Source organism: Branchiostoma belcheri, unplaced genomic scaffold (genome assembly GCF_001625305.1).
Source record: "Branchiostoma belcheri isolate BF01 breed outbred unplaced genomic scaffold, Haploidv18h27 scaffold4, whole genome shotgun sequence".
NCBI classification, from domain to species: domain Eukaryota; kingdom Metazoa; phylum Chordata; class Leptocardii; order Amphioxiformes; family Branchiostomatidae; genus Branchiostoma; species Branchiostoma belcheri.
This window is the reverse complement of record NW_017804020.1, coordinates 7,720,260-7,734,353: the sequence shown is the minus strand read 5'-3', so window position 1 is coordinate 7,734,353 and position 14,094 is coordinate 7,720,260. Positions and strand designations below refer to the sequence as shown.

At 38.4% G+C, this 14,094-nt stretch overlaps 1 protein-coding gene across 4 annotated transcripts in view; it reads right to left on the bottom strand.

Moving 5' to 3' along the window:
- The window catches only part of LOC109477093 (kinesin-like protein KIF16B), a 105,152-nt gene that overhangs the window by 79,243 nt on the left and 11,815 nt on the right, over positions 1–14,094 (bottom strand). For all 4 annotated transcript variants that reach the window (XM_019778135.1, XM_019778139.1, XM_019778137.1 and 1 more), the window contains exons 4-9: positions 11,727–11,852; positions 11,256–11,288; positions 7,947–8,008; positions 6,641–6,759; positions 1,785–1,854; positions 404–476 (exon numbers count right to left, since the gene is read on the bottom strand). In XM_019778135.1, coding sequence (XP_019633694.1) covers positions 404–476; positions 1,785–1,854; positions 6,641–6,759; positions 7,947–8,008; positions 11,256–11,288; positions 11,727–11,852 — 483 coding nt within the window. The remainder of the gene's footprint in view (positions 1–403; positions 477–1,784; positions 1,855–6,640; positions 6,760–7,946; positions 8,009–11,255; positions 11,289–11,726; positions 11,853–14,094) is intronic.

The following is a 14,094-nucleotide window of genomic DNA, read 5'->3' as shown; positions in this document are numbered from 1 at the left end:
TAGTAAGAAAATCAAGAAACATGTGTTTCTTGAGTTTTCTTGCTGTAGCAAGAAAACAATTCTGTTCTGAAGAAAATATTTCTTGAACTAAGAGCTAACTGTTCTTGAAGCAAGAAAACCATTCTGTACACAAGAAAATATTTCTTGTAGCAGGAAAAAAATACTGTAAACTTTCTTAAAATTCTTAAGATTCTTGTTGGTGAGCATGATAATAGAAATATTTTCTTTCCGTAAGAAAAAAGAAGAATAAAATTCTTTGTGTAAGAATCAACATAGTATATTACAAAATCTTTGAAGAATGTTTCTTGAATTTTCTTGAAAATCCCCCTGGCAAGAAAATATTTCTCAACATAAGAAAATAAGAAAAATAAGAAAAAACATTTTTGGTAGTGCACCAGCTCACCTGTGTAAACACAATGGTGAAGATGGCATGAGACCGGCTGCTGACATCATTCATGTTGGTGGAGGCTGTTGTCCTGAAGAAAAAACCACGGGAGACAAGAGAACATTAAATCAGACACAGGAGCGAACACTTCTCTTCCATCCTTAGGCCATGTTGATTTGATTATATGGATGACATCCGCGCGCGCATGAATTTTCGGCCATTTCCAACAAAAAAAAAGTTTTCAACCATACTGTAAATCGTACAAAACAGTTGCAAAATGAGCAAAAATATACCGTAAGTTACAAAAAAATAAGTAAAAACTATACCAATGTCGTAGAATGCCAAAATCAAACGAAAAAAGACGAAATTGTAAGGAAATGAACTTGAAGATTAGATTATTCGCCAAACCATATTCTGTCCCATTTGTTCAACCCTCGTGACCACGTAGATTTCATAATGAAAACAACTTTTTTTTTTGCAAAACTTTTTTTTTATTCGCACGTGCGCATCAGTTTTGGGGCTCCCGGAGGATGTCATCCATATAATCAAATCAACATGGCCTTAGTATCAGATGCAGTATTTATGTATGGAACAAATTCTGAAAACAAAAAAGTCCTATCCCCTATATGACAACCCTCCTGAATGAGCAGGACACATAAGTCAACACTCTGTGTTCTTTATCATAGGATCCCCCATGTTTACAATTACTTAGTATAAATCCTATATAAATAATAGAAATATTGTTAAAGATTTTAATAATTTGATATAGTACACGAACATGCATCTTTTAACTAACGCATTGTACTAGTTTTATTATTATATCTTGTATACTTCGACTGTACATAAATTGTAGTTGTACTTGTAGTGTGTTTTAGTGCAATAACTTTGATAAACTTGTTGTGTAATTATAACTTTTAACCTTAGTAATAATTGTATAAGTTTATGATAATGTATGTATGTACTATCACCATAATTCAGTCTTAGGACTGCAAGTGTGGCATATGTTGAGGGAAATGTTAAATAAATACTGCAGGACTTGAAATACCAAGTGCATTTTACGGTGGCCTGTAAGTACAGCCCTGCGTGTCTGCGTGAATACCTTCCTCGTCTGCGCGAATACCTTCCATGTCTGCGCGAATACCTTCCACGTCTGCACAGAAAAAGCTTCCTCGTCGAAGGAAGGTATTCCTGCAGACGAGGAAGGTATTCTCACAGACGAGGAAGGTATTCGTGCTGACGAGGAAGGTATTTGCGCAGACGTGGAAGGTATTCGCAGGGCTGTACTTATGGGCCACCGTAGCATTTCATGAACGTTAAAGCTGTGCAGATAAATGTATTAGGGTTCGAATTCCCTCCCTGCATTACTTTTATGCCTCCAGAAACTTGGTGAGGACCTCACCTGATACTGTTTCCCCTGTCCATCAGCTGTTCTATGTCTCCATAGTCCTGAACAAGGTGTTTAGAAAGGTCTGGAAGAAGAACGTGGGATTAGTGAGTACAGAACTGTCTTTTCCTAGAACTTCAATGCAACATAGAGTAGAACTCGCTGCCACCAAGTACAATATGGGAATCATCACTAAGTCTTGATAGCCTTGAATGATGTTTAGAGTTAGATGTGCTAAGGATAGGTGAAACAAGTTCTAGTAACCTAGCCAGCTGCTGCCGTGCTGTGTGCTTTCGAAACTGGTGTGTTATGCCGAGGGGCAAACATTTCAGCCTCTGAATCAACTCCAAATATTTGAGGAACAGTTGAAGGAAGTCCCTTCTCTTCAGAGTTGTTACTAACAGTTTTTTTCATCTAACAATGCTGTAGTTGATCAAAATTTCATTGCTTGAATAACAAACCAGCCTGGTATGTTGACTTTATGGCTCCTATCATATATGATTATAATATTTGGGGCTATCATAGGATGCACAAATCTCTTTTTATTTTTTTCTTCGCCCTGTCGCTTCATATTTTTTCTGAAAAAATCCAAGAACCAACAAATCAAATTGGTGTGGCCTAATGTTTGCCCCAGCTCATTGACACCAGGATGAGGGGAAGAACCAAACGGTTAACGTTCACGCAAGGACAATTTCCAAGGAATCATCCAGGAAACTGGGACGATGTAACTCAATATCACACCTGCTTCCTTCGGAGCAAGCAGCCATCTTCTTCAGTTAAATTTCTTGGTTAACGGATTCACCCGCTTCATTTTTTTCTGATTTGCAACTAAAATTAAAAATTAAGATTCAACTGCAAAATGCTCATACATGTATTTTGCCCTGAACAGTTGAAAACAGTCCTTTTCATCCTTGTTGTTGCAGTTATTCCATCTTTCAATGCAATGGTGTCATTAAAAGTTCAAAATTCATTGTTTAAATTTTGAACCAGCCTGGTGTGTTGACTTCATGGCTCCTATCGTACCATTTTGGGCTACATTGTATAATAGGATGCCTAGGCCTGTTTTGTTTTTTTTCACCCGCCCGCTCCATTATTTTTCTAGAAAAATCCGTTAACCAAGAAATTAAATTGGTGTGGCCTTAATGTGAAACGTAGCAGAAACAAGATTACAGAATACACTGTTTTATTCTTGCTTTCAAGGGTTTACTACTAAAATTCACCCTCTCTTGCTCACTGAATCCAATACAAATTTATGTGCAAAAATGGGCTCATATTATTTGGTTTGATAGATATGGAGGCAAAATATGGCCACAATTTAAGTTAAATGCCAAAATTGAAAGATGTCACTTAACATACATGTAACGTTACATGTCCAAAATGTATCTGTAGCAGTATACATGTGTGTAGCTGGTACATGTATGACCTCCCTTCGTCGTAACACACCGGCAGCATTACACCAAACGACTTGTTACACCTAACCCTTGAACATCTAACTCTAAACATTGTTTAAAGCTATCTAATGATAATGCCCCTACTGTACTTGGTGACAGCGAGTTCCACTCTGCGATACGTAGTTCTAGAATTAAAAATTAGTTTTTGAACACTTCAACCCTCGGTTGACAACTCTGGTACGATGTCATAATACGCAACATATCTATCTTTTAAAGGTTGCTTTAGGAAATATCTTGATATTGTGATACAGTGATAGTGGCAAGGTAGACATAACAGTATAATATTGTATACTGTTAATCTTACGAGGTCATTGGTTCACATAGGTAGACATAACAAAGTCTTTAGATATACATTTACCGGTAACAGTTAACATTCAAGATCACTAAATGTTGAATCAAAACAATATCTAAAGCCTGAAAGAAAAACACTTTTCCATCCATATCAAGGATAGCAGCATACAATTTGAGCATTCAAAAATTACTACAATTTTGTCAATATATTATTACTAAATTTGTTCATCCATGCACACTTGGGCCAAGGAAAAAAGTTTCAGTCCTGAAAGAAATTAGGGTCGGTAGGTAGGGGTTATCTTTTTTTTACCTCCGGGGGAGGAGACATCCTTCCGCGGAAGCTCAGTAGGGTTAAGTCATTTTCTGGGCCCCCAGTGAAATGGGCGTTGGCTCCCCTTGGCAACACATAGCAACCACCTTTGACCGCAATTTTCACAATTTTTCCCCATTGTTCGATAATTGCCCCCTCTCCACCCAGTGTGAAAACTTCTTAGGTAGGGTGCCGCTGGATGCTACCTGGCACCCTGTGGAGTGTGAACGGCCTTGGTGCTTGGCTGTCTAGAAAACCAAGCTAGGATGTGTATTGTAAGGAATTAACAATGCCACTTCAAAACGTTTTCCTGTGTCTATAAACTATTTCAAATGTTTAACTTTGATAGATCAACATTTCGACATACAGAAAGGCACATTATTATAGATCCATACAGAGCCTCAGCTGTTGTAATATTATATAAATATCATAGGCTTGTAGCCTGGCATAAGACTTCCAGGTAAATTACAGAAACCATAAATGTAGAAAATCAAATCAGATTTTTTTTACCTCCTTGCAGAAACTGAGCTTCCCATCCGGCAAACCAGTAACGTTATAATTGTAACTTAGAATTGTGAATAATGTAGAGATTCCCTCACTATAATCAAGGCCCTGGCCCTGCGTATTACTACAGTGTGATTCAAGACTCGAATCAAACTGTGATGAACTTGTACCCTTGCTGGTAGAAAATATTAACGACCAGGGGAGCAATTTCAACTTAGCCCAATTCTGTTGCGCTGACTCAGAAACTTTGAAACATATGTATCAGGCAAGGTCAACTGCCTGATGATTGACTGTCTGGTTTTGTCTCTTTTGTTGAGAGTTGTGGATACACATGTACGTTTTGCTTAGTTTTTTCCCCCCCAAAGGCACTGCTGTTATTTGAAAAGTCACATTTTATGATAGGTATGACCATGTTAATTTTTATGGAAACCACATGTGTATGTATGTTGCACTTGAAAACTTCTGATAAGATAAAGAGAATTGTTTATACACCTCCCATACTTGTGAACATGTTTGTGTATTGTTTTTAAAACCAAGCCAAGCTGTGTCTGGCAGGTAAGCCACCGCTGGGTAAAGGTGTGAACAGCCAGGCCATTGTTCTGCCCAGGTAGTCTGCTCTCCTACCGTGAGGTGCTATGTCAACAAATTGATTAGCCATATTGTTCCCAAATAACAACAAAGAGGTCATATTTCACATCTAGGGATGCCAAAAGTCTAAATTTTGTAGTCCATTTTTTAATCAAGTGGTGCTTGCTCAGATTATATTATTCTAACTTGCAACAAAGATGGTTGGAAAGAAGACAAGTTGTACAACAATCTCTCGTTGAGACCATTATCTTGGAGGATTCCAGTGCTCAGCTATGCCTTCATGAATATTTCCAATGGCATATTTTTGTCAATTTTTTTATATAATATGAAAAATCTTTGTTCTAGTTATAGTTCTAGACACAGCCTCAACGGGATGTTGTAGAGTTTTTTTTGCTGAATGCGTACATACCAAATTTGTCTTTAAAAAGTATGTCTGTGCGAAGCACGAGGTGTTTAAAGGTAGCTAAATTGACAAGTGCTTATTATATTAATATTGAGATATGGATAAGGTATATGTGAAACAAATGTGGTCAGATTGTATCTTAACATTATGCATCATCAAAACATGTCAGAAATTTTGGACAGAAAACATCAGGAAATTGTGAATTACGCATGAAAGTTGGGTCAGGAGTTAATTAGGCTGGAGGGTCAAAATTGACTTAACCTTACTGAGAGGGTTTTGTGAGAGATTTAGATTTTCATGTTCGCAGATGTTTCTCGCGTTTGGATGGACGGATTCTTTTGAGACTCGGTATATGTTTTGCTATTGGGCTGCAGATAATGCACGTTCTTTTCTTTTTATTGTATACATATTTTCGGGTGTGGGAATGGTGCCTTTTGGTGGCCCCAGAACACCCCTTTGAGCGTGAAAGTGGTCGCAACCGTTGACCTTTGGTGTGTATTAGGTATTGTCAGTCTCGTCCACGAAGGTGACCCCTCGCACAGAGGGGTGTCCGGTCTCGATAAATTTTTTGTTTAAAACCCTAGTCCTGCGGCGCACAACAATTATTGTTATAAACAACATAAACATAAAAACATACAATAAAAAGCCCGAAGGTATAAAATCTCAGATTTTACTTGCTTTCTTCTCTTTTTTAGACTTTGGCAATCTCTAGTGATCCAACTTATATGATACAGTGTAACAAAGTAAAATGTTCAAGAGCACACTTCTATTTTCAATGTCAATGTTGGAAAGTTGATTGTACAACAGTTCATCACTAATGTGTCAGATCATGGAGCTAGAGAAGGTTGATCAGCTAAAAAAATTTATGTCCCTTGCAGGGATCCACCAAAAAATGCTCAGGTCGGCAGTTTTTCTACTGTCCGTCGGGAAACAGGAAACATATTTTTTTCCTAGGACTTAGGCCACACCAATTTTATTTCTTGGTTAACGGATTCGCCCGCTTCATTTCTTTCTGATTTGGAAATAAAAATAAAAATTCAGAATCAACTGCAAAATGCTCATATTTTGCCCTGAACAGTTGAAAACAGTCCTTTTCTTCCTAGTTGTTACAGTTATTCCATCTTTCAATGCAATGGTATCATTAAAAGTTCAAAATTCTTTGTTTAAATATTGAACCAGCCTGGTGTGTTGACTTCATGGCTCCTATCGTACCATTTTGGGCCATAATACAATGCCTGAGCCTGTGTTTTTTTTTTTCGCCTGCCCGCTCCATTATTTTTGTAAAAAATCCGTTAACCAAGAAATTAAATTGGTGTGGCCTTACCTTGTACATATGGTCCTTCCTTGGGATGTTCTCGAACCTTCAAGGTGTGGCCTGCAGCCATTCCTTTTCTTGGTGTTCTTAGCAAGTCACGAACCCTTTCATTGTAGATCTCTAGATAGCTACACAGGAGACAAAACGCAGATGTCACATAATTGTTTAGAAGTGTGTGTGTGTGTAGTGCTGCATACCGGTTCAATGTACTTGGATCCGGACTTGTAAGAATGTTTAGGTTCAAGTCCAAAAAAAACTAAAAGTCAAGAACCGAGTCCGGACTTATTACCATAAAAGACCATTTCACATACCCCTTTTCTTTCCAAACCACCTAAAACCTTCCGTATATTGCAAAATCTTTGCTGCAAAATGAAGAAAACATTGCCATCGGGCATCGTCAAGTGTCGGCCTCCATGTTATGTGGCCAAAGTTTCACTCAGATAACATTGCGAGGTTGCCAACATGCAATTTTGTATATGCCAAAATATATGTATGTGTATATGCCATGGGTTTAGGTCCGGACTTATGAGTCCGGAACTGAACCTAAACCTCTGGACTTGAATCCGGACCTGAACCTAAATGTTGGTTTAGGTATGCAGCACTATGTGTATGTGTGCATGTGTTTGAGAAAGTGTACCTAATAAAGTATACTACAATGTATATAGACAATAACTAATACTTTAACTCATAACTCATAACTAGTACTTTATTCATGCTTTTACAAAAGATGCTATGTCTGGATTTATTTATTCATACCATTTCTTGTTTTTTTACTTCACAGTCATAGTTTTACCGATGAGATTAAACCATAACTGTTCTTAATTTTCAACTGAAAACTACAAAAAATTAATGTACATGTATATAAGTGAATTTTCAAAAATGATCCAAATTCTGCTGCATCACATTTCATATTCTTGAGAAAAACAATAAAAACAATATTGACATGATATCTTTACATATCAGAGATTTGGGGATTAGGTGCACCATATAATATAAAGTACATGTAGCATGTCAGCAAAACCTAATACATGTACATACCTTACTGTTCCTCTGAACCCAAATTCTCACTTTAAAATCTTTGAAAAGTACAACAACAAACTTTTTTTCTCTGACACATTGACGTCAAGAATATGCTGTATACTAGTAATACATTTAATATCTTAACATTCGGAAAGATATGAAAATACATGGGTGCAGCAGTGTATCCACAGAAAATAATTGCATGCAAAGCTCCAATCTTGGAGTTGGATGCTCGAGCCCTGGATATTCTTCCACTTAAGTTAAAAAAGCTGGCATTTACAGAACGCACCCTTACCTTACTTCTGTCCTGTAGGAAATGCCCTCTTCATCATTAGCTTCAATTCGTGAGTACAAACCCTGTTAGACAGTAAAGCAGCGCATGTAAGTTTCATCAGCAGTACAGTAATATTATCATTATCATGGGGTCATAGCATTATGCTAAGCATTTTCAGCCCAGATTCAAGAGGTCGAGGGTTCGAATCCTGCCCATGTCACTGATCTTGTGCCCTTGGGAAAGGCATTTAACATGACTTTCCTCACTTCACTCAGGTGTAAATGAGTACCTAGTTTCGGTTAGGGACTTCCCGCTAAATGGAGGTCCCGTGTTTGGGGAGAGCCACACCTCACGCACGATAAAGAACCCACCACACTTATCAAAAAGAGTAGGGGACCTTCCCGGTGTGAGTGGTTCAAGCCTTACAGTCTGGTCTCAGGTTTGACATCTTCAAAGAGGTGATAGACAACTGTTACGTCAATCCTTACACAAATGTGGTAAAATCTTCATTTAAAACTAGAAAGGCCAACATTTGCTTCGGAGCAAATGTAATATTTCACTCCATCTCCCTCCCCATACAAAAATAGAAGATTCTGAATAAATCATACTGCAATCATACAAGGACAAGCTTTTTGAATCTCGACAGATATTTACAAAAATGGCACTTGGCCATTATCTCCCTTTTTTTTACAAAGATACAACGACAAGCACTTTAAATCTCGACAGCTTTACTTTACACTTATCTTTATATTGCAGGTATCTAAATACTACTAATGACGAAATTGCAACTACTACTAACGGTAGCAAAATTTTCACGGTCTGAGAAACATGGACATGTTCACGGAACTATATATTCACGGTGGTGACAGTTGCAGGAAAAAGAAAGTCCAGGAATTATTTCCTAACTGTAAAGATAAGTTCACGGTACAGAGGTGACAGTGAAAACCGTGAACATTGACCTCCTGCTTGCGTTACGTTGCGGTACAGTGAAAAAAAAATCGGGAATTACAGTAATCAATTTACAGAGTATGTTTGCTTAGTTTCCAGATGTTTTGTATGAATGTCGTAAACTTAGTTTTAAATTAACGAAAACCGATGCGCGCACAGATGCCATCCATACAATCAAATCAACATGGCCTTATTAACAATCACATAAACTATGAAGCCATACATTGAATAAGCTATACATATAATATGATTATCATAACCTTTATTTTTAAAATCATGCCAGTGAGCTAATTGCATGTACAGAGTGAAAGAAAGTAAAGTAAAGTAAAGCAGTAGAATTTCTGTACTAAGCTATGATAGTACTCCATATGATTCGTCCTCATCGTCATCATTCAATGTGGTCTATCTCTTGCTACTAGTGACTGGTAATACCTCTGTAGATTCTTCACACTGGCAGAGTACCGTACTCATTCTCTCTTGTCAGCTCCATACTTTTGTGACAACATACAAAGTGATTTTGGTTTGTATGTTGGAAAAATACAAAAGACTAACATTCTAAGTTATTGACATTCTTGAGTAAGAACAATCAGTTTTTGAATGTTAAAAGCAAAACAACGAAAATCAAAAAAAAAAATGTTGAAATTGTTAAAATGCAGGATTGTTAAAATTGTTAAAACTGATAAAATTGTTAAAACTGATAAAATTGTTAAAAATGATAAAATTGTTTAAAATGTTACTATCCGATGCACTGGGGTTCGAACTCACAATTTCTGGGATTGCCGTCTGGCGCGTTACCAACCGAGCTAACTCGTTGCGATACACATCACTCACTGCATTGTATGTCATATAAAGTAAACAGCATGGCGGTATCGATCGCCTCAAGCCACCAAGACTTTCAACTATTAACTACGGGGTTTCCTTCTTTATCAGGTTTGCTTTTGAACCACCTTGATGTTACTTAACTATCAACCCGGCTAGCAGAAGCCGCCGGCTCCTTTGATATTACAGCCGCTCCCTGTCCAATCTTGTTTACACGCCGGGCGCAGGTCATTGACCTCCAACTTGCGTTGTTCCAACAGAGAAGAGCAAAATGTCTGGCTCCCGCAGAACGTACCGCACTCTCCCGCTGGACGTACCGCACTCTCCCGCAGAACGTATCGCACTCTCCCGGAGGACGTCCCGCACTCTCCCGAGGGAAGTCCCGCACAGCGTCCTGCACTCTCCCGCAGAACGTCCCTCGAAAATTGATGCGTATTCGTGGCCTGTGCTGTACCTACCAAAACACTTGAGTTCATACTGTCAAAATGGAATGGCTTTGAACAGGTGTTAATTGAGTTAATCCAATCAAATCCAACAGCCAATCAGCAAGAAGAAAAGATCAGGCTGCGTCAGGTTCATGCTTGCATGCCCATATTTGGGCCCGCCCCCGAATTCCTTTCTTATTACGTCACGCGCGTACGCCCCACAGTACTTTCCTATGGGAACAGCTAAAAACGCAAATAAAACGATTGTAAAAGCTTGTATCAAAAAAAATAAAAAAACGCCTAGGGGTATTTACCCACTCTACCTTTATACGAAATTCCAGGTCGTTTGGCCCAAAAATGAAGGAATTGAATCAATTTAAAGAAATGGCAGGAGGAGAAGAAGGAGGAGAATCATCAGTAAAAACAGTATTTCCCTCCATACTTAAGTATGGAGTGAAATAAAAAACACTTCTGGGTACAGAAGTATTATTCAGGGTGGTTGAGCAGTGGGTTTGCTTGTGCCTGTTTGGCTCAACAGTAGGTTGACAAAAAGTGGTTGGAGGAAGATTGACAGGCAGAATGACAAGACGTCAAAAGGTCAGTTAGAAAATGTAGTGAATAGATCTCAGAATCTGCCTGTGAGTGAGCAGGAATTAGTGGTCTACATGGGGGAATTCAGGAAGCTGAGAATTGCACATTTCTGAAATTTCTGATTTCTTGTTAGGCCATCTTGATTTGATTATATGGATGACATCCGCGCGCGCATTTTAAAAAAAAAAGTTTTAACAACCATACTGTAAATCGTACAAAACAGTTGCAAAATGAGCAAGAATATACCGTAAGTTACAAAACAACCATACCAATGTCGTAGAATGCCAAAATCAAACGAAAAAAGACGAAATTGTAAAGAAATGAACTTGAAGACTAGATTATTCGCCAAACCATATTCCGTCCCATTTGTTCAACCCTCATGACCACGTGGATTTCATACTGAAAACAACTTTTTTTTTTGCAAAATTTTTTTTTATTCGCACGCGCGCATCAATTTTGGGGTTCCCGGAGGATGTCATCCATATAATCAAATCAACATGGCCTTACAATGATAGTTAGCAAGTGAAGTAAAGTAAAGAACTGTTACCTCACAAATCCTGGGTGTAAGGCCTTGTTGATTCTGTAGAAGACAAACAAAACAACATAGTTTTCCATCAGATCTATGCATCAGGTACCATGAGCAATATTAAATATATGTACTCAGATTTTTCATTTTTTCACATTTATACTAAACATTCAGGATATTGTTTAATGTCTTTCTGCCTGCTAAAAGGAATTTGTTACATTTCATGGTATAGATAACTTCAATTTCATTCTTGAAGGTAATAACCCTTACTCACTTACTTACTGTGTACAAATAGGTAAATATATCAAAGAATGTTTAGACCTTAGAACAAGTAGCATAAGTTGATTCATCTATTGTCTTGTATATTAGGTCAATTTTGTTGTACCCACGTATCTGTCTGTGTATGTCTACATGTAGTTAAATACCTTATTAAAGTCGATGTGCTTTTGTTGTTTCAAATAAAGTTCATCATCATGTAATGTTCCTACTCACCGGTGTGTTCTGATCTCCCATCATGGTGTAGGACTTCCCTGAACCCGTCTGTCCGTAAGCAAAGATGCAGGCGTTGTAACCTTCAAAGGCATTCTCCAGCACATCCTCACCTAGGTCTTTGTGTACCTGAAGGAAGTTGAAAGGAGACATGTCATTGGCCATATTGTAGGAGCCATGTCATTGGCCATCTTGTAACATAATTGGAAATCGAATCAGGAAGGCATAACAGCACTCCTCTAGAGCAAAGAATCTGCCAATTTTGTAGTTTAGGTAAGGCCACACCAATTTAATTTCTTGGTTAACGGATTCGCCCGATTCATTTTTTTCTGATTTGCAAATAAAAATTAAAATTCAGAATCAACTGCAAAATGCTCATATTTTGCCCTGAACAGTTGAAAACAGTCCTTTTCATCCTAGTTGTTACAGTTATTCCATCTTTCAATGCAGTGGTATCATTAAAAGGTCAAAATTCATTGTTTAAATTTTGAACCAGCCTGGTGTGTTGACTTCATGGCTCCTATCGTACCATTGTGGGCCATAATAGGATGCCTAGGCCTGTTTTTGTTTTTTTTTGTTTTTCGCCCGCCCGCTCCATTATTTTTCTAGAAGAATCCGTTAACCAAGAAATTAAATTGGTGTGGCCTGAGGACACTTTTATTTTCAATGTCGATGTTAGAAAACCAATTGTACAATCACTCAGGTGTCAGATCATGGAGCTAGAAAAGGTCGATCAGCTCAAAAAATTACATCCCTTCCAGGGGTCCACCCCAAAAAAAGTCTAGGGTCGTCAGGTTTTTTGAGGGTCGGTCGAGGAACAGGAAAAACAACAAGTTCTTGAGTTATCCTCCTTCGAAAATTTTTCAACAAATGATCCTGCAGTTCCAGAAGAAGCAGCTAGGGGACCCAAACTCATGTCACTTCTTCCCTATCCCAAGAGCTATCTGCCATCCAAACTTCGTGACCCTAGCATGTCCAGATCACGAGATATCAAAACCGGAAGTTCTGCTGCAGTACCTAGGAAAGCTGCCAGGGGGCCCAAAATCTAATCATTTCTAGGTCTCATGAAGACCTACATTCCAATCCATCTACTGCTTCTCGAGTTATCTTGCTAAACCACACACAAACACACAGACAAACGCTATTGAAAACATAACCTTCTTGGCGAAGGTAACAACATTTTTTCCCTAGGCCTTAGGATCCCTTCCAACATCCATACATCACAGGTGTAACCGAGCACTAGTGTGTCATCAGGACAGGGCTGCTCTGGACAGGCTCCAGCCTCTATCAAAGGGCCTGATTCTCACATAGTCATCATATTTATCTGGGGAGGAAGTGACCTCTTACACCTCATCTGGTGCAGAACAAGTAAGATAGAGTAGAAGATAAGACAGGGATTCAAACAACACTGCAAAAACAACCCTATTGGCTGCCTCCCAACCCCAGGGTCCAGGTTTCCTGGCTTGGCAAAAATACACATCCACGAAGATTAAGTTGACATCCGAGATTCCTTTCCTTTTCTCACTTTTTTTCTAATAGAACTTGGGCCACACCAATTTTATTTCTTGGTTAACAGATTTTTCTAGAAAAATAATGGAGCGGGCGGGCGAGAAAAAAAAGAAAAAGAAAAACAGGCCTTAAGGCATCCTTTTAATATTATGGCCCAAAATAGTACGATAGGAGCCATGAAGTAAACACACCAGGCTTGTTCGAAATTTAAACAATGAATTTTGAACTTTTAATGATACCATTGCATTGAAAGATGGAATAACTGTAACAGAAACGGACTATTTTCAACTGTTCAGGGCAAAATATGAGCATTTTGCAGTTGATTCTGATTTTTTTCATTTGCAAATCAGAGAAAAATGAAGCGGGCGTATCCGTTAACCAAGAAATTAAATTGGTGCATCCTTAAAAGGATGCTACTAGTCAGGTTTTTGTTACACAATCAAGCCAGTCACGATTTGAAGGGCTTGTGTGGAGAAACAACACTGAACAAGGTGATCATGAAGGTAAGGCTTGTGTTGGTGTGTCAAGGAGCCAGGATGCTAATATTGACCTGTAGGACACACGGGACTGCGGTTATTCACCTGGCTACGAGATGTCGTCAAGAGAATTTTGGGCTATGATTGGTTGCGATGGCTGCAATAGTGGAGACATCTGGAGTAAATTATGCATCCTGGCCTACCTTTGCTGACATCTTATAGTACAGCGCATATCGTTTGTATTATAACCATGTCTGGCATGTTAACATCATCAACTCTAAGCATGTATCTTTGCTATATATCATTTTATGGGGAGGTTTCTAGATGGTCTTCATAGTGAAATGTTGCTGCCATAGCTTGGATGGGTTCTTGATAAACTTCAGCAC